This window comes from Aythya ferina (assembly GCF_964211825.1).
Source record: "Aythya ferina genome assembly, chromosome: 15".
NCBI classification, from domain to species: Eukaryota; Metazoa; Chordata; class Aves; order Anseriformes; family Anatidae; genus Aythya; species Aythya ferina.
In genome coordinates this window covers 504,822-525,547 of record NC_140314.1, presented here as the reverse complement: position 1 = coordinate 525,547, position 20,726 = coordinate 504,822, and the positions used below count along the sequence as shown (strand labels likewise).

The following is a 20,726-nucleotide window of genomic DNA, read 5'->3' as shown; positions in this document are numbered from 1 at the left end:
TTCCTCCTTCCTCGGTGTTCATCTGCTTGTGCACTGCACTCAGACAGCAGGCATATGCTCCCCAGCCTTCCTTTCACGTGGCTAAGTGTGCCCAGGTCCCTCGCACAGGCTCTTCGGTCTGGAGGTTGTCCCTGGGGTCTGGCTCTCCCCTATCCCACTCCCGATTTATCTTCCTGGAGAAGAAGTGATGAGAATAGTAGACAATTCCACTAACCACCAGCCAGACCTCACCCTTTCCTGCCTCGGAGTGCTCCTCAAAACTCCCTGCTTCCCCTTCACAAGCCAGGCATCAGCCTTGCATGGTACCCACCAGGGGTGAGTCCTTTGTGCTGACGGCAGACACAGCAACACCTACAAAGGGGCTTCCCAGTCTATTATGTGGGGAAAAAAATGCTCTGCTTAGAGTCTCGCCTTTAGTACGTGCAGAGTCAAGCCCTCCCAGCTGGCACAGGGAAGCGTTCCCAGCTGCCTGCCAGGACTTCTTGCCACACATCCCCACAACCCAGAGCTCAGCATGAGTCCCAGCGCCGCTCAGCCTCTGGAGGTGAATGCCACAGGCAGGTCCCGCAGGCTGGGGCAGCCACGAGTCACACAAAGCCTGTCAGGGGGGCTGAAAGGAAACCGCACCCGAGCAGAGGCTGCTTCGTGGCCGCCCACCAGATTCCTCCACCTGCCTCCAAAGCAACCAGTCTCGATCCCTGCCATAATATGGGGAGGGAACTAGATGGATGCTGACCTGTCCTGGCAACTCCCAGGTGGGGCCAACAGCAGCAGCTGGACTGGATGCTTCTGAACGCTTGGGAAACAGTCCTGCGGCTAACGAATGTGAATGGAAGTGTGCAGGTATGCAGTGTAAATACATGAGCCTTTAAAAACAGAACTGTCAAATAAAGTGTTACACTCCATCAGCTCCTATTGCATCCACTCGCCAAACACCAGCAGACGCTTGGATAACACTCAGATCTGCTCATGGATGCGTTTGACATCCATGCTGGAGAAATACACATTTTATGATGAATAAAAAGAGCCAGAGCCCAGGCAGCAGGTATTTAAGGCTAAACCACTTGTTTTAGAGGGCTTTACATTCTGGTTGTAAAATTTCCTCTGGGCTGGAAGCTGGTGCCCAAGAAGAAATATTCTTTCTGTTACGTATGATTTGCCTGCAAATCCTATTAGTCTTCTGCGCAGCACATCACAGGAGAAGAGACGCTAGGATGTCAGACCAGGGCATATTGCTAAGCACTGTGTTTTAGATGTGTGCTTGGTACAAGAAAGACCAAAGCACTGTGACTTCATTAAATGGTGTCTGTTTTGAGGTTCATCTTATATGTTTGGAATTGAAAAGGTTTTTTGTTGTTGCTTTTTTTTTTTTTTTTTTAGGAGAAGAAGGGAAAGAGGGAAGGGAAACACTCTTGCATAGTGAGAATAGGTCACCCCACTGAACTGGTTTGTTATCTACTGTTAGCCAATGTTGTTTGGTGTGTTTTTCACACAGATGTGTTGTCATAAAGGAAAGTCCTGAATCTGCAGGGCTAATGGCATTAGCATGAATTGACAAGCTTGAGAGCAGCCTTACTGACTTCACTAGATGCTCGGTGGATTCTCCAATTCCAAACAAATGTATCTCCTGTATGAGGAGGATTCCTCTTAGGGTAGATCTATATTTATAACAGCCATGTGACATACAGAACATACAGATGAGCTGAAGAGAGCAGCAGAGTGAACCCGTGCTGCCCAGGGCTTCCTGAGAACACGAGCCTGTCCCCAGCGCTGCAGCACATGCTCCCCTGCCCAGCGACCCAAGCTGCAGCTACTCTGGGTTCTCACTTCAGGTTCACGTCTGATCATTAAATTCACAGGAACCTTTCCGTGGGCTCTGCCTGTCCCAGGTGGGGACCGTGTGCCTCCCCACTTGGCTCCGCGGAGCTCGGGGGCAGCCCAGGGCACCAGCCACTGGCTGCCTGGCAGTACGAGGGGAGGAGGCTGGGAGGGGGGGATGTGAGACTGCTGCCAGCTCAGGTTAGTCCCTTAACATTCACATTACTGTAATGCAGTTGAAAAGGAATCCACTAGTTACAGGAAATGATTTACAGGACACAAGACGCTGCATTTCAGAGGTCTCATGTGTACCATAAAAAATATATTATAAAGGAATAATCTCTATTGGAACTGGAACTGCACAGAGAGAACACATGTCCAGCTGAGAGCAGCATTGAGCTTTTGTTCATTATGGGGAAAGTCTGCTCTTCATCTTATTTGATGAATATTTTTTCCCAGCACTCAGTATCTAGTTAATATTGGCACTCAATATTTTTTTTCAAATGTTGCTTTTGCCATGAGATCAAGCACAGCTGAGACTCCAATGGTGTGTTGCTCTGAGGTGTTCCCTGCTGAGCTTCACAAAGCAACAGCAAGATTTGGAGCAAACCCTGGACTTCCCCTGCAAAATCCAGGCCACAGCTCATCAGCTGGGGAAGCACAAGGGAGTTCAGCCAGCTCTAGCCCAGCCTGCCCGTGCCCAGAGCTCCCCTGCACGGCGGGACGCGCAGCTCTGCAGATCCCCACATGGAGATGGGTGGAGAAGGGTCACTGCCTCCAAGCATGCCTTCTGCTCGCTGGCAGGATGAGGTACCCAGAACTCACAGCCACATGAGGCTAGAAATGAACCCTGCTGGAGTCTGCAGTTCCCTAACACTTGCTCAGAAGCCCAGCTGTGGCCCTCGTGTAGGAGGGTTAACATGCAGCATCTCCACAGCTTTTGTCGCCCAGATCAGGTGCTGGCTCTGCTGGTAATCTGCAGCATCCAGATGGTGCTGGTGCTTTGGGGACAGCGTGTGCAAGGGGTTACATTTCTGCTCGTTCACCTGTGAGGGCTTTAGCAAATGACCGGGTACCTCCATTGACCTCTGTACCATGGCAATACCAGCACTGCCCTGCGGAGAGGGGCCGAGATGGTCCACACATCAAGAGCTGCAAGGTGCCCAATGCCCTAGTGCAATACCTGTGAGGGAGACACCCAGAAGACCCCAGAATGAGGGGCAGGAGGGGGCTGAAAGACATTAATGCATTTCTTCCCCTCACAAAATCCTTGCTGAAGCCAAAGCTGAGAACTGGAGGTGGGAAGTGCTGAAATGCTCAGCTGGGAAGAGATGGTGGCAGATCCGGAAAAGCTGTGAGGAGGGAGGCTCTGTCGGGCCCATCCTGTGCCACCAAGGCTGGGGACACCTGGCTGAGCGCTGCGGCCAGCCTCGCCGGGCGGTGCAGCTCCTGGCACCTAAACCGTGGGTCCTCCGTGTTCCCCAGGGCCCTCGGCTCTGCTGCACCCGCTGCTGCCTGCCCCTTGCCGTGGGCTCTCACCTCCCCTCGCCTCTCCCCGGGTGCCAGCAGCCGTCCCCGCGGAGCCCCCGCGCTCTGCTCGGAGGGACGGGGCCCGGGGACGCGGCCAGCTGCGAGGGGCTGTGCGGGAGAGGCGCTTCCCGGAGGAGCCGTGGGGGAGCCGGGAGACTCGGGCAGGGGCCGTGGGCTGGGGGCACCAGGTCGAGGGGCTGCCACTACGGAGTGCGTTTTGGGGGGCCCGCTGGGATGCACGCAGGGGCCAGGGGCTGCGGCGTGGCTCTGCCGAGGCCAAGGGGGGCGCGCACAGCAGCGCTGCCTCCCGGCCGGCGGCACGCACCCCCCGCGGGGCCGGGGGCGCAGGCACGCGGCGGGGGCTCTGGGGGATGCCGGCTGCCAGCCGGGGAGGGGGGGGAACCCACCGAGCTGCCCGAGGCGGCGCCCCCGGTGCCGAGCGGCCGCTGCCCCCCCCCCCCGGCTCGGCGGGGCCGGGCGCGCTCCCGGCGCGGCGGCGGGGCCGGGGGCGGGCCGTCCCCTCCCCTCCCGGCGCGGGAGCGCGCATCTCGCCGCCCACCCGGCACAAAGTTTCGCGGCCGCAACTCGGCGGCAACAGTGCGGGGCCGGCGGCGGCGCGCGGCCGCGCTGAGTCCCGGCGCCCCGGTGCCCGGCGGGGGCCGGCGGCGAGCGTGCCATGCGGGGCTCCCCCCCCGCGGCGGCGGCGGCGGGGCGGGAGGGCGGCGGCGCCCCATGCGGCCGGGGCGGCCGGGCGGCGGCTGACACCATGTGCGCCCGGTGCCCGGGGCGAGGAGCGGGGAGCAGCCATGTCCCCCCCCGCCCAGCCGGGGGTGCCGGGCGGGCGCGGCTCTAAGGTGCCCCCGGCGCGGAAGCTGCTCTGCATGTGCAGCCTCTCGCTCTGCCTCACCTACCTGTGCTACAGCCTCATGGGGGGCGCCGGCCCGGCCGCCCTGCGCTCCCCCGCCGCGCTGCCCGGCACGGCGGCCCCCGCGGCCCCGCGCTCCCCGGCCGCGCCGCCCGGCTCGGCGGCCCCGCGCTCCGCCGGCAGCCCTCCGGCCGGCACCGGAGCCCCCGCCGCCTCCGCCGCCCCGACGCGAGCCGCCAACGGCAGCCGGGAAGCGGCGGCGGCGGGCGCCTGGCCGCGGACGCCGCTGGCCCCCGGGGAGGCGATCGCGGCGCAGAGCGGAGCCTTCGAGAGGGACCCGCAGGAGTCCAGCACCACGGACGAGGAGCTGAGCCGGGCCGGCAGCCCGGGCAGCCGCGGCGGCGGCGGCAGCACCACGCCGGACTACGGCGAGAAGCGGCTGCCGCAAGCCCTCATCATCGGGGTGAAGAAGGGCGGCACGCGGGCGCTGCTGGAGGCCATCCGCGCGCACCCCGACGTGCGCGCCGTGGGCACCGAGCCGCACTTCTTCGACAGGAACTACGAGAAGGGGCTCGAGTGGTACAGGTGAGGGCCGGGACGGGAGGTCCCGGGGCCCCCGAGGGTCCCGGCGGGCGAGGGGCGCGCGGCTGCAGCTCCCTCGGTGCGGGGCCGTGGCCGAGGGGCAGGAGCCGCGGGAGGTGTCGCGGCCCTGCCCGGGGGCACAGCGCAGCGCCCGGTGCTGGGCACGTCGGAACGGGTCCGGAGCTGCCGAAAGGAAGAGGAGCGGGAGCTGTGCCGGCGGCTGCTGCGGGTGCTGAAGTGGACGGGGATGCCCGCTTTGGTGCGCGCTGCATGCTGCACCTCGCAAATGAGATGTACTCTTTATTCAACAAGTTCCACGTCAGAAAGTTGTTTTCCGTTGACAAGGTTTAATTCTATTCGTGAAAAAACCTCTGAATGTTGATAGCGTAACGTTTTTAGGGAATCTTAAAAGTTCTGACTACTAGAAAACCCTGAACTGCAGTAAGGAAGCGTTAATTGCCTTGGCAGGTTTAGCAAATCAATGAATTGTGAGGGCTCGGGGTTTTGTTGCTTGTGTTTTGGTTTTCTCTTCCCCCCCGGCTTTTTTTTTTTTTTTGCCTTTTTTTTTCTTTTTAGTCTTAAGCTAAAAAGAATGTAGCATGTTAGTGTAGCTTGCGAATTACCGTGGTTCTCCGGTTTATGGTCAAAAGAAACCCATACTAATTTCTTTCCAAGAAGCAGTCTGTGGTTAAGCAGATGAAGTTCTGCATCTTTGCTGGATGTGTGTTCTGAAAATCAAGAAGGAATTATACCAGGGCTGCAAGTTGGTTACTGCATGGGTTACCTGGATGCTCTTCATTAGTGTACACAGTTTTCATGAGAACTGCATGCAAATCTGAGGAACTCTAGGCAACTTCTTACAGAAATTGTGGAAGCCAAGTCCTCATAATACTTGGTGTAGCATCCACTTGGCTTTGTTAAAATGCTGAGGGATTTTCTTGAGGGACTTCAGTAAAGTGGAGATCAGCACTCTGAAAGTATGTTAGTTTCTGAGAGTGTTTTTAGTATTCTGTACCAACATGGGGAAAGAATAAAAGGTTGACTAACGTCATTTTATTTATATTAACACAGTAATTTCAGACGTGGTCTTTTTTCTTTTTACTGTTTGTTTTTCTGCAGGAAAGCTTTGCCTTGAAAAATACGTGTAGAAAATTTGCTGGAAGAGGCTAGAGACTTGCATATAGATGGGTTTGGTTTTATTCAAAATCGGTAGAAGAAGATCAAGCACAGAATATGGCAAGCAGCTGCTTTTTCATCTTTAAAATCGTGCTACAAGAAAAGGGCTAGAGTGTGGGTGCAACTCCTCTCCTGGAGTATACGGTGCACACATGTTTTCGCTTACAGAAAGCATTGAAATTTTTCATCTCTGCAGTAGCTCTATGGTCTGCTTAGCTGATTTCCAGCGCTAGTGATGTGCTGCTCTGGTAGAGAGGTGTAAGATGAAAAGAGTGGGTCAGAGCTGGTTTGCGAGCTTCCTTGGCAGGGCTGGAGGATGGATTCTCTGGTCAGGGGATAAATAAATGACTTGGCTGCTTTAATTGTCACTGTGGCCCTGAGCATTTGCCCTGATTATTTAACCCGATCCCATCTTCACAGACAGCATTGTTTTCCATTCTCCTTGTAAAAGTTTTTCAGCCTTGCTGGAACAAGGTAGCAGGTGACGGTGTCACCGGCCCTCAGGAGCCACAGGCTGCCTTCGCCTTGTGCTGTGCTAGTGGGTCGCGTTGTGGCAGATCAGGAGGCTGCCCTGCTCCATGCTGTACAGAGCTGCAGAGCATGGGGGGGGGGATCGCCACCCACATTCACAAGAATTTCTTCCTGACCCTCTCTGATATTAACTGGGTGCACTAAGAAGGCTGACTGCTTGCAGCTGTGTACCAGGTAGAGTAACTGGAGACTTTTCCTTTCAATGGAAATGCCTATTATTAAAAAAATAAAAAAATAAAAAAAGACAGCTATTGAAGTGTTTATACCAGCATCTCCTTACAGTGACTTTTATCAATTGTTTACATTACACATATAACACTTCCTTTTATGAACTATAAGCTGTTAGTTTTTAATATGGTTGAGTTTCATTTTTCATGTGTAATGAAATAAGGAAATATCCGTCTCAGTGTTCCTTGCTTTCTCATTCACTTCTGAGAATGGCTTTGGGTAGTCCAGCAGGGTTGGGAAGAGAGGCTTATCATTTAGTCCAACTGCTGTTAATACAGCGAAGGGCTGGTCTTGCAGCAACTTCCTCACCTTAGTTTTTCCATGTGTGAAATGGAGATGGTACCTAAAGGCTACCAGTTCTGTTGTGTGTGTCCAACGTATTTGGTTTTTTTCTGCCTTGAGGTCAACCGTAAGCACTGAGTCCAGGATCTGTCTCAGGACAGTGTTCAGAGGCTGAAGTTAGTGCAAAATACAGCTTTCTGTGTGTTGGATGGTGCGGTGTTGGGAAGCCTGTTACACCAGCTCTCTGCAGTCTGTTCTGTTTTCCTGGTAACCTTTAGGAAAAGCTGTGCTGTTTGTCATTGCTTTAACTCTGCAGTCAAAGTTTATGTAGAAATTACAGAACCGGTCTTCCTACACATGTACTGTTGCAAACTGAGTTCAAGGCTTGTTTCGGTTGTTTTGTGCTATGCTGCCAGCATTGTTTGTGTGACTCCAATTTGTGACTCTATGCATCTTAATGTTTGTCTGTCTGAAGCACAGCTCAGTGATTGAACTTTCTTTAAGCTGCACCTAATACCTGATGTGCATTAACTTTTGTTGATAACCTCGTTTGTTTTTTTTTTCTTAATGTAGATTTTAATTTGACTACTATTAAATTAACTTGACTGCTATTAAAGGTAGAAGGTAGAAGGGTAGGTGGAAGTGACTTTTAACCATTTCTTTTGTTAACAGTGTGGCATTACTTATATCTGGTGTATGTATTCCTTGCATATCTTCAGTTCTCTTTCAAGTCTGGGACCCCGTTAGCTGGCAGTAAGTACCACCTTGGGCAATGGAGGCTGACACTGTCCTTATGGCACACCACAAGTCTGTCCCACTGTGGACATGTCAGGTTCTGGCAAGTTTATCTGCCTTTCCTTGGGAAGTCACTGGTGACTACCACGCTCTCCTTCCTTCTAAAGCACAGGATGTGCCGTTGTTCCCTGTCAAACTGCAGTTGGTTTTAGTCAGTGCCTGCGTGTCTGTGTGCCCCCAGCACGCCCAGGGCTGTGCCCGCTGCCCCTTCAGCCCAGGCACCGGGCAAGCCCTTGGTGCTTGCGTGGGTGACGTGCTCCCCAGCGCGATGTTCCTGCCTCCATGGGCACCTCCCACGCTGTGAGCTCTGCCCTGAGCTGTCCTGCGGTTGGAAACGAATTGAGAGACTTGTCTGAGAGTGCAGTAAGGGCACCAGAACAAGGGGGAAGCTCTTAGAGGCCTCTGAGCAGTAAAGGAAGTTAGCTTACACCTACAAATGCTCATTACCAACTGAAGCAGCATCCAGGATATGCCCGAGTTCCTTGCCTGGCCAAGAAAAAACTGCAAATGAGCACAAGAGGATTTTGTGGATAAAGGGAACTGCCAGCTGCCCACGGTGTCTGACCCTCGGACAGATTTGTCACCTTGTAGTGCTGGAAGCCTCAGTTTGGTGTGTGCTGAGACAGCTTGGAGAGGCAGCGTAAGTGAGGGCAGGACCTGGAGGCTGCAGCAGAGCCCCGCTGGTCAGCGTGGTCCTGGGCAGCTTTAACTGGAGGGAAGCAGGAGGTGATCCTGGTCCTGCTGGCTTCGCACAGCCCTGCCCTCTGCCAGCTGTGTGAGCCCTGGGATCGCTTTACACCTGCAGTCTGGAGGTGTCAGGGAACACGGGGCTGAGGCTCGCAGTGCATGGGGAGGGAGAAGTAGCCTGAACAGACAGTGCTTAGCTGGGTTGCTCTGCTTGTGTGAATGACCAAAAGACGAGATCTTAGCACTTTCAGCATCTCCCAGGCTCACTGAATAGGACAGTCCAGGACTCAGACCACCAGCTCCGTCAGCCTGCAGGCTCAGGAATGGGAGATGGTTCAATTCCTTCCGTTTGCATTTTGAAGGCTATCTGGACATCCAATGTTTAGCAGAAAATTGAGGATTCATAACAGTCAATTTTGTAGTTTCAACAAAAATATGATGTCCATAAAGCAAAGAGAATGTCTGATAGTGGTTAACTTACATTTGGAGTTCTGAGGTTCACTGATTTGAAGGTTATTCCAAAACCTCACCTCAGGAGTTAAATTCTTTGTGTACATGCACGTTGCTCTGCTCGTTGCCTCCCTCTCAGTGGAGCCTTCCCCAAGAAGCTGCGGCAAAGTCTCTGTAATTAGACCACGTTCCTGTTACTCTGCCCCAGGCTTCCACATGCTAAGCAGTTATACGGGGTGTAGCTTTATGCGTGGAGTAGTCCCACTGCAGCCACTGCAGGGAGCAGTCACCATGACAAGCAATGAAATGGTTTGCATGTCTAATGCTATTTTCACTGCCTGTCTGTTTTGTATGGTGTTTTTTTTTTTTTTTTTTTTTTTTTTTTTTGTGTTCTCCATAACAGTCAGGCCGGTGTGTTACTCTGTAAGCAACTACCCTCATACAAATGATGAATACCATGACAGGGAGCTCTTTTCCCAAGAATAAACGTGTTCTTGAGCCAGCAGTTTCAAGAAGCAGCTGGCTGTGGCTGGGGAGCCAACGCTCTGTCATGTCCCTGTGGACATTAAACTCATCTGTATTTGGGAAGCTGCTGTCATGCATGGTTATCCCTGTAACAGGCTCCGCTCCTCCCGGGGCGCTGCCTGCGGTCTCATCTCCCTCCTGCTGTCATCTGGAGGCTGGTGTGGCACAGCCTCCTCTGTGGAGGCTGTACAGGAGCTGATCCTGCTGCAGAGTGCTGTGCCCTCACCGCCACAGCTGCCGGCAGAAATGGCACTGGAAGCGCCCAAGGATGTGCGATGAGACCCCCTTCCAGCATCCCTTAGCAGCTGTTGGACAGCAGTAGCTCGGGGCCGTTTTGGCCGTGGCCTCATGCAGTGTAAGCCTTGCTGTGAGATGTAATTGTGTTGCTGGGTAATACTCATGCCACTCTGATCCGTTCAGGATATTCAGAAAATCAAACCGCTTCCATCAGTGCTGCCATTCTGCGCTGATGGGCACTCCAGGAACACCTACAGTGGCAGGATAGATTGGGGTTTGCTTCTAATGACGGGCACCACTGCAGATGCCTGGCAGCTGCTGTGTTTCTCAGTAAAAGGCCTTCCTGGTGTACTGTGCCCTCTGCACTTCTGGTAACTTAGGGAAAGTGTATCGATTTTTTTTTTTTTTTAACTTTTTTTTTTCTGTCTGGGACCTGCTGTGAGTTGGCTTTTGCTGAAATGTAGTGACTCAGCTGCCCTCCCACCTCTGGGGATCCAATATATTGAGATTTATCAGGGTTGAAGACTGCACCAGTATTTCCATGTAACATAGCTCTTTCAGTACTTTGTCCATTTCACATCTGCTAAACCCTGGCAGAGCCGGCACCCAGCTCTCAGCAGAGCTGATGGTGCTGTCCTCACTTGTGGGCTGGCAGCTGTGAGAAGAGGGCCAGGCTGCCCGTTACTCTGTCCCTGCAGTTCACCCTTCTGGAGGCTGGAGAGAGGCCGGCATCATTGGCTTGGATTTTCTTCTGCACCCAGAGCTACCAGGGTGAACCCACCGTGTGCCAGCACCCGGCCTCTGCCCCTTCCCTGTGCCAGGGGAGCCTGCTCGCCACCCGTGTTTGTCAGCAGTTTCTCCAAGCTTTTCTGCTCTGTTTCAGATCTAGGGATGGGATGCAGAAATAAATCAGGCCTCTTTGCAGTGTTTTATCACCTGATGATGGCTAACCACAGGCTACTTGATTGTAGCCATGGGAATGGCAGCGGCTTTCAGCACCCAGCCTCGCCACGCTGCGCTCGCTCCTTCTCGCAAAGAGCTCAAGATAAGTGTGAGGGACAACGCGCTGGCAGGGGACAGCTGCCGGCTGGCTGCTCCTGCCTCCTGCTGCAAGGTGTCCTGCTGCAAGGTGCTCACCTGCAGCCGGGCGCCTGCCGCAGCCTGCCCGCCCTGCTCGGAGCCTGCAGCTCGGGGGCAGCCTGGAGGCTGGGGGCTGTGTTCCCCCGCCGCTCGCTCCTGTTCCTTCGTGGTGGGCAGGGACCCTGCGGCTGGGGCAGCTCGGCACTTCCCAGGGCAGGGACGCCAAGGCTCAGAAGGCCTGGAGGGAAACCAAGGCTCAGAAAAGCAGCCGAGCCAGGCAGAGGTGAGGCTTGCGATGGCTCTTGGAGCATTCCTCAGGGCACAGGGGGAACCACAGCGTGTCTCCAGGCCTGAAATAATCTTACTATTGCACTGTGCCTTCAAGATGTAGGGTTTCTCTAGGATTTTGCTCAATAACCCACTTACGTAAATGCCACAGTACTTTGCCTCTAATAGTTTAAATATTATTTGTAGTGTCAAAGTTGGTGAGCTTCACTCAGTGTGTGAAGGCAGTATCACTCAAGCACGTAGATACTACAGAAAATCCAAAAATAGGCCTTGGGGAAAAACAGCTGCCTTGGAAAAGAGAAAGGCAAAGAGTCAGCTGGTTGCATTCATGGCTTTAAATGATGAGTCTGACCCCTGCTTTGCTTTTTTTTTTTTTTTTTTGATTTAGAGAGGCTTGTTCTGTTCTGTTAGAAGCACAGACTAGTGGTGAAGGAACAACAGGTTCTCAGAGAAAGTTATGGACAAAGCCTTTGATTTTCAAAGTGCAAATTCCAGTACAAATTGGTGACACCTTGTGTTGAGAGAGGTTTGAATCTTTTGCTTTTCATGGATTTCTCTTACCTCTTGTTGTCATGGGGACTTCTTTTCCCTGAGTTATTATATCATGCACTTCAGCAGAAATTTTATTGCTTTGGGGGCTGGAGAGGCTCATGTGGGACGTTTCTCACTGCTCATGGTGTAATACACAGAGGTAATTTCTTTCAAATGATTTTTGCTTGAAGTAGTTTCAATGAATTGAGAAGGGTAAGAGTGTGAATGAATGGCTGAAATGTTAGTGCTGAGTTCAGGTGAAGAACGTACACTATCAAACTTTCCAGAGCATTAAGTGTGGATATTATAATTTCACCGTGGTATGTAAGTAGGCAGCAGTCCATTTTACCCTTTAATTCACATATTTAGAAGTATTATTTAGGGTTTGAAGTGGTTTAAATTGGTTCCCAGTCCCTTTTTAAAAGTTGAAAACAAAACCCTAAATTATAAGAGTCTTTTCAATCTCAGAGAGGAATTACTGTTTAGATCAGCCGCACAGGCTCACCCGCAGCAGAGCGTGGTGACTCGGTGACTCAGTGACTCTGCTGCTTCTGCTCCTGGGGTACGGAGGCAGAAAGCCCCGGGCAGGATCTGCCCCATGGGTTTCTCAGCCAGGTGGGGGTGAAGCCGGCCACAAGAGAGGTGTTGTGGGAATTACTCCTCGGATCTCTGCTTTAACAATAATTGTGTGTGGGGGCCGCCTTCCCTCGGACTTCAGGGGGCTGATGGCGCGGTGGCTTCAGTGTGCAAGGGCAGCGTGGCACCGATGGCATCCCAGCGCTCCCAGAGTATCGGGACCTGCCCCAGCGAACTGAAGCACGGCACGGTGTCTTGGAGTGAGCAGAAGGGAGGCGGAGGGGCCAGGGGGACAGCATGGGGCTTTGGTCCCTGGTGCTTTGGTCTGGGACCCTGGTGTGGGGGGGTGCCTGGGGGCTGGGGCTGCTGCCGACACGCTCCCGCCTGCTTGCTTGTTTGGGTAGCTGCTGTTCCCAAGCTGAGCGAGGGTATTCAAAAGGCAAGTATCTGAAGGCTGTGGAAAGGATTCATATTTATGGGGAAAAATACCTATTTTTTTCAAATTTCCCATTTCCATCCCCAGAGTCAACATACCAATTTAGTAAATGTTGCAAGGCACACTATTTTCCCCCTTGTCATATTATACATCCAAGCATCAAGGATGGATCATAAACTTGCTCTTTATGGCTTTAACATTTCAATTGCTAGTCACATTTTATGTAAATGAAGGTATTTACCTTGACAAGCTCTCCTGTGAAGTACAGTACTTCTTTAAAGAATTTATTTGGCAATATAAACAGGCCAAACGCTGAGGGTGGATGCAAAATTCACAATTGATTTCACAGCTAAGTAACATAAGATCCTCCCAAAATATCCCCGAGTCTGTCTGGTCCAATCTCATCAGTACCTTGGAGAAACTGAGGAAGGGAGGCCTGGGGGAAGAGGAAATAGTAGGGGGACGTCAGTTAAAGCCATGAACCTCCTAAACAGCACTGACTTTGGGTAAAAATAACTCTATCTGCCAGACTTTATTTTGTATTACGGAGATTGCTGTAGCACATCTCGAGCTTAAAATCTGATTTCCATTCCCTCCAGAGCCAGTCTGGAGTGGACTCGGCCCCTTCCTTTATTAGCGGGCAATCATTTTGGTTCCAAGTAGAGCAGCGATGCTCTGGTAGCCTGAGTTCAGAGCTCTCCTTTGTTTTAGAACATAGATGCTTTCATCTTGCATGGAGATGGGTACAGTAATATAATATACTTTCTATTAGTGTTCATCCACATCTGCAAATAACTTTATTTCAGCCTCAGCTCTGCCCTTTCTGTATTTGTTCTTGATGGACATTCATATAATTAAGCTGAGCAGGCGAGCACGCTCACGGAAAGCAAACGTCAGAGTCAGAAGCGTGTGTTAAATTCGCATTTGGATTCAGCAGCTGACAGCACAAGCTGCGATCACCCAGTCAAGGAAAAGACAAAAACATACGATCTGTGTAATGCCAGCTACGAGGCGGCAATAGCTCCGAAAGGAGTCAGGGCTCAGTGGTGTGCCGTCAGCTCCCCTGGGCTGCTCGGCTGTCACCCCCACATTCAGGGCCTCCTCCTGAGAGCTCGCGTCGGGGAGGTGCCTCCTGGCTGGCCTGGGGCTACAGGGGCCGCCTCATCAGGGCAAGTTACTAATTATGATTTCCTTAGCTCCAGTCCCACCTGTTTAAACATATGCCAGGCCTTTCACATCCAGAGTGATGACTCATGAACTGCTGGTGGCTGACCGTGGGTCCTGAAGTCGTTGCTGCCAGAGGTCTTTATGTGGCCTTTGTTTCATCCCTGCTTGGTCTTCCCCCAGGGGTCGCGGGCATCGCCTGCGCTGTCAGCGCTACCAGCTGGTTTCTTGGCTGCTGATCTGAACCACGTTAATCCCAGCTCCTCAGCCGCTGGGGGGTTCCGGGGAGCAGCGTGGGGCTCTGCCATGGGCACCCTGCCACGGTCTGTGCCATCCCCACCGCAGCCCGGGTCTGGTCCCTTGCCGTGGCCGCTGCGTGTGCCGCTCTGCCCATCCGCTGCTCCGTGCCCGCTGCATGCGAGCCGGCGTGGGAGGAGGGAGCGCTGCTGTGCTGCTGGGTGTGCTACACATGCCTAGATCAAGAACAATAAAAGTTCCTTACTCGGCTCCAAATCCTCCAGAAACCCCCCAAAAAATCAAAGCACAGTAGAAAAATGCCTGAGGCAATAACTTCCTTGGTAAACTAACGCAGCTAGCTGAAAATTTCTAAGACCCGGCAGCTCGTAATGCAATTTCCTATGCAAAAAGGGTTTATCTCTGTCTAAATATTATTCTGCATCGTTACTCATTGTAGGAAAGCTATTGCTCTCCTAGGTTAACTGATTGAACTTTGGAAATAAAGCGGCAAGCTTATCATACTGACAGTAGCTTGACTTTTATTGCTCCTAAATTGTGGTGATATTGTTAGATGTGAGTAAATGCACACTCGATTAGAAAATATTAAAGTTCTATACTACTTTAGAATTAAAAAGATTAAAAGAGGCATTCCTGCAATCTAGTCCACCATGAAATTGGAGTCTACTCAGTATGGAAAATGCATAATACAAATAGCCTAACAATTAATGACAAAGGAAGACTGGGATGGATTTAAGGCTCGAACTACTCTGGATTTCTTGAGGCTGGAATGGCAGCAGGGGAAATGTGTTATTAGATCATTACAGTCTTTTCTGCTAGAGCCACTGCTGGTAAAGTTACATCAAGGTGCTTTATTATTACCCCATTCCCACATGATATTCTCAAACACTCTCATCTTGAGATGTGGTCGTCTCTGCAGGAGATCATCCATGTCTCTGCCATGGACTGGGTAATTTGGAAAATTTGAACAGAAATTCTTCAGCCATTTTTTTTGATACAGTCAATGGAGAGAAAATGTTTTCTCATTGCAAGAGTGCTCAAGGAGCTCACTTATTAATGTTTAAGTTTAAACCTGCTGAATGCCATCAGGGTAATGTGTTCAGGAGCCAGGATTTCTGCTGGCCAGGGCTCCTGCGGGGCACCTCAGCGTGCCACAGCAGATGCACGTCTGCTGCCTGGCTCAAGGTTCTTGCCCAGGGTTGCCGACAAGGTGCTTTGCAGTGTGGCTCTGCTAGTGCCCCCCATTAACTTTTGCTAATTCTTGGAGCACGTCACAGGCTGGCAAGTGAATGTATTTCTTTCTGCATCCAGAGGGCAGCGGTTTGGAATGCTGGGGGTAGGGAAGGGGCTGAGTGGCTCTGCAGAGGAGGTTCAGCTCAGTGGCTTGTTCCCGAACAAGATGCAGGATGGCTCAGGAGGCTCCCACAGCAGGAGTGGCTCCAAGGAGTCCTGCAGCTGCCATTCGGTGCTCACGGGCGCTGGGGAGCACAGGACAAGCCAGGGCACTCTGCAAAGAAGTAGAGGCACAGCAGGCTAGTTTGCTGATCCTTTGGGATGCAGATTTGTGGCCTGCAGTTGCAATGATGCCATATGAGTGCTGTGTGGCCCTCCGGAACATAAATTGCATTTCTAGCCCAGTCTTCCTCCTAGAGTACTCCCTTGCACTTTGTGTAACAGTCATTTGGTATGTTGGTGCTTAAATGTACAGCTCAGAATATGTAGTTCCTTCTTCATTAACAGGATTTATATCCTTCGTGTTTCTTGCTGGATGACTTAGTGTTGTACTGAAGAACACGTACGCTGCCTTAATTAAAATGCGAACCCCCTACATTAATATATATGTTGCTACTGAAAATTAAGGTTTGCTGAAAACAGCGAGTTTAAAAGCGTGTGGCAGGTTCAGCCGACTACGTGTGGATTTGGAAGTGATTTGGGAAGAGCAGCTCCAGCCCAGCCATGGACGGGCAGCGGCACCAGCCCGCAGTGCTCGCTCTCAGCATGTTATGTTTTATGAAGGGGGTACAAAGTGGCTTAATGAACCAGAGGATTTCTTCCATAATATTAATTCAAAAAAAAAAAAAAAAAGGTAAAAGCAAACATTGCAGACTTCCTCTCTCCAAGCGCTGTGCATGCATCGCCTGTGGCAGTGTTATCAGTTATGAAGATATTTTGCATTCAAGGATTTGCAGTTTCCAGGTCTATGAATATTCAGACCCCAATTCGCCCTTTCTGTCTGTGCACTGTACCTATCCTTTCTTTTCCTTCTCTCCATTTTTTTTTCCAGCAGATTCAATTAGTTCTATTTGCTGCTTTAGCAATAAAACAATTCCCTCTGTGGCATTAAAATGAGTTTGTTTCATTATTTCATTTGGCTTCTTGTTATATGTTGAAGGAAGGGAGGAGGCTCTACTCCCAGCCTGCCCCCTCTGCTGGGAGAGGGCTGCCAAGTGATGAGGACACTGGATATACTTGGGGCAGCATTAAGAATTAATGAAGGGCATTTGCTAGTGCAGATCCTCATTGACACAGCCGGTCTCAAAGCTACAGGTAAAATTTGACCAGTCAAAGATGACTTTGGCACCCAAGTCGCCTAGGTGGCCTTGAAAATGCTGGCCTTTTGAAACTGTTGATAGAGTCTTTTATGATGGTTCCTAAGCACTCAGAGCCCTTCATTAGCTGTTGGTAATGAAAGGCAGAAACTATACCCACGTTTATTTTAGCTTAGACACAAGTTAATTTGAGCTGAAACATCAATGTATTGAATTAAGCACCAGTTTATAGAGCTGGCATTTGGCAGTGGCTGGATGTGTGGTGTTCAGGGCGTTGGAGCTTGGTCAAGGACAGTAGTTGCATTTTCACCCAAAAATGCACAACGTGGCATAAAGAAAGCATGCAAGTGTTGTGAGAGTTGGAATAGCAGTGATTATGTGGGCTGAGCTCATAAATAATTATACAGAATGCTAGAATTCTCTTAGCAATCTGCTCTTGGAGTGCCCTTTCAGGGGTCTGTGCTGGTGTCAGGTAGCTGTGTAGTGCTAACAGACCTATAAATCATCTTTGTTTCACACTGTGCTATACACAAATCATATTAGTTACAACACTGAAGAGCATCTAAGTAGAGAAAAGAGAAAGGCAAGGTAGAAAGAGGAAACCAGATTTAAATCTAATTGCTTTTTCATGTGCATTTTGCTGCTGTTTGGCTGGAACACAATGGCATGCTGCAGGAAGGGAGATTAGGCCCTGCACGGAGGAGGCTGGCAGACTCGCAGAGCGTTCCCCATCGCCTCCATCCAGATTGTTAACAGCAGACGCTGGTATTAAAGATGGATGAAAGGCGACGTGGCTTTGTGTATTCAATTTTTTTAAAAAATGACTTTTCCTCTTCTTTCTGTGACTAGGGTAGTTTAAAACAGTTGCACTGGTTCCAATTCCTTTTTCATTATGAGATTAAATCTAGAACCAAATGAGAATTTCCAGGCCCATGGACGGCTGAGAAGAGCTGCGTGAGCGGGGAGCTGTACCAGCGCCGGGAGCTTTGGAGAGAGGTTTGTGCTTGTCCTCCCCCAAGGCTCGTGTCTCACCACGGAGAAGGTCTGCACCATTCTTGAGCAGGACACGAGGTGACTAATTGTGCCCACCACCGCCAGCAGTACCTGCGGAATCAAAGGGCAGCACTGGCGGCTCTTGGGCAGGTCGCGGGGAAATCTCTCTGCTGTAGGTTTTCGCTGATATGATAGGTTATTAACAGCAAGTCTGAATGGAATGAAGTAAAGGAGCTTAAAAAGGAAATATGTCTATTTGGGGTAGAAAACCTTTTTAAAAGGAAGAAAAATTAGACAGTACAGCAGGGTAACCAGGACTGCACAGTTAAGTAATTAATCACACAGGTTGTAACTTGGAAAGGAAATAAATGCGATAAAAGCATTTGTCTGAGTAGATTACACACAAATTAGGAAAAAAAAAAAAGGAGGGGTCATCACTGACTTGGGAATTGTGCTCTTTAGAAATCTTCAATCATTCTCACAATCAATTCTGCATTTCCTTAATAGCAGTGTGAAACATGGCTTGCTCTGCATTGTCTTAGATTAACCACTAACTGCAAACCATACATTAAATGAAGTATTGAATATTTGTCTCTCAACAATACACTTGGAAATTGTTTATTTCCCTACTAGGTCTTCTGCAATGCATTTAGGTACTGTAACCTAAATTGTAAAATACATACTTGCAATATCTGCACTCGATATCCTCCCAGTGCCTTGCTCTGACAGCAGCTGCACAGAGGACCCACAATTACAGGGAGTTTTTTTTCTTGTAAACTGATTGTTTGTTTCTGGAGACAATTACGCTGACTTTATTATACAACCTGTGTTTCTCTGCAACAAACAATCTGCTTTATGGGTTTTCTTAGTAAAATACCAAGTCGGTATGCTCGCTAATATGATTCAATTGTATTGTGTTATCTGACCTTTAAGGAACTTGCAATCTATAATAACATGGTTCTACAGCAGATCCACTAGTAAAAAGCCTCGGCTTCTGGGAATTCAGTCTGCAAACAAGTGGAGCCCGGGTCTCAAAGGAGCAGTAAGGCGTTTCAGCCCCTTGCCTGCTGGCCGTTCTGGGGTGGCCCTGGCATTCCTGGGGGATGCGTGTGCGGGACAAGGCTGGCTGTGGGAGTCAGCCTCCCCCGTCCCTCGCCCTAGTGCAGGGACACGGGGGTCTGGCTGCGGGTGGGCCGAGCCGTGCTGAGGGGGCAGCTTGCGGGCAGTCACCAAGCCCTGGTCTGCCACGACGCCCGTGTGCGGCGCTTGGCAGCAAAGCGGACCGGGCTGCGCTGCTGTGCTCGTGTACGGCGGCACGGAAATGATTAACGCCGGTAATCATCCCCATCCGCCTACCACCCCCGTCTGTTCGCTTCGCTTTGGGCGCCCTGCCACATGTGGAGGCGCTGGCCAGCTCCGGCATGGACCAGCAGCCCGTGCACAGCCCCTCACCGTGCCGGTGGCACGGGGTCCTACCACCGCTGGCTTGCAGCGTCTCCAAACGGTGCTTGTCGTGGCAAGGGGGCAGCGATCAGCTGGGACCCGGTCTCCTCGGGAAGGGCCTCGCCACCACCAGCCTCGTTTGGAGGCCCACATGGGCTCCCCCAGCCCCATCCTCCTGGCCGTGGGTAGGCACCGTGCTGGGGGGGCTCCGTGCCGCCACCGCCTCCTGCAGCAGCTGTCCCCATCTGGCTCCGTTTGGATGCATTTCCAGTCCGCTGATCGCCTCCAAGGGTCCTGATTGCTTCTGCCTGACCCCTGTCTGTGACAGCCACGCTTCTCTTAAGATGCATTTGAGTGATTTTGTTTGGATAAGTGAGAGATGCGGGATGTTCAGCTGTCTAGACCCAGGAAATTGGCAAGAAGCTGGGAAATGTTAGCAGAGAAATACCTCAGAAGTTTTTAATGATTACCTTCTCAGAAGCTGGAGGACAATCTGTGCCTAACTCTAGGTGTTGTTTTTTTGAGAAAGTTTCCTCAGTGCTCTGCATGGACTTTTAGCAGAGATCTTTGTGAAACAACTTTTCCACTGAGGAACATGAGATCAGAAAAGCATTCCCTTTAATGCTCGAGTGTGCGTGAACTTGCAGGATATTATTTGAGGCTCTGCTAACCTTGTTAAAGGTCACCTTTTGATCCCATCAAATACCCTCTTTACCTGGAGATAAGATTTAGAAATGAAAGACGAAAAAGAAAGAGCTTAAGGAAGAAGGAGAACCTGGGAGCTCGCTGAGCACACCCGCTCCGGGCTTACGGCAGGGGAGAGATTAAAGGCAGTGCTCGCGCAGCTGGGGGACCCGCGGGTGCGAGAGGAGCCGGCGGGGCTGGGCAGCGCCCGTGCCCGGCTCTGCTCCTGTCCCCGCGGCCTCCCCGTGCACCGCCGCAGGGTGGGCGTGCTCTGTGAGCAGCCAGCTCCGGACCAAGGTCACGGCCGAGGTCAATAAATAATACATGACAATTAATCTTAGAAACCTGCTGTTTGGGGGAGAAAGGAGAGGACACTGCGGCGCTCGCAGCCCCAGCTTTCCAGGCTGGTGCTTTGGCTCTGCGTCAGCCCAGGCGAGTCAATGAAGAAGGCTGTGCCGGGATGCTGTGTGCCGGGGGCGAGCCGCTCGGCACGCCTGGCACGCTGCTGGGGCTTCTCCTGCTGCCCGCCCGCGGGGCGCTGGGCTCCTCGCCCTGCAGCTCTTCCATGCCGTTTGCAGCAACTGTTTGCCTTTTACAATCAATTCCCATCTGAGATGTTTTAAAATGTATAGCTGTCTCCTTGAGACTACGGTATTCAGCAGGTGGTAACACTCAAAGCTTTTTTTTTTTTAAATCTGTAGTAAGAATTTACAAAGGAAACCTTGACTTTTAGATTGATTTTTAAATAAGCATATATTTAGCTGTTAGTGCTTGAAGTACATATTGGATTATATTCTTCTGCAAACAGAATATTCTAATTGATCTTGCTAATAAATAATGAAAGCCAGCCCTGCTACGTATAATTCAAGGTTATGCTGCATTTGTACCAGCTGCACTGGGGAGTTTTTTTAGCGCTTAAAAGATTATTTCTTTTAAAAAGCGGAAAAAAACAGCGTAGATGTGGGGAGGAAGGCTAAACGCTGAGCTTTTCTCTAGAATTTCCTTTTGTTATTTTCTAAAA

At 51.2% G+C, this 20,726-nt stretch overlaps 1 protein-coding gene across 2 annotated transcripts in view; it reads left to right on the top strand.

Annotated features, from left to right (window-relative positions):
• The first annotated feature begins 3,976 nt into the window (after nucleotides 1-3,976).
• The window catches only part of HS3ST4 (heparan sulfate-glucosamine 3-sulfotransferase 4), a 63,078-nt gene continuing 46,328 nt past the window's right edge, over nucleotides 3,977-20,726 (top strand). For both annotated transcript variants that reach the window (XR_014698343.1, XM_084537319.1), the window contains exon 1: nucleotides 3,977-4,798. Coding sequence is in view for 1 of the 2 variants with exons in the window: in XM_084537319.1 (XP_084393445.1) it covers nucleotides 4,155-4,798 (644 nt within the window). In the remaining variant the exon portion in view is untranslated. The remainder of the gene's footprint in view (nucleotides 4,799-20,726) is intronic.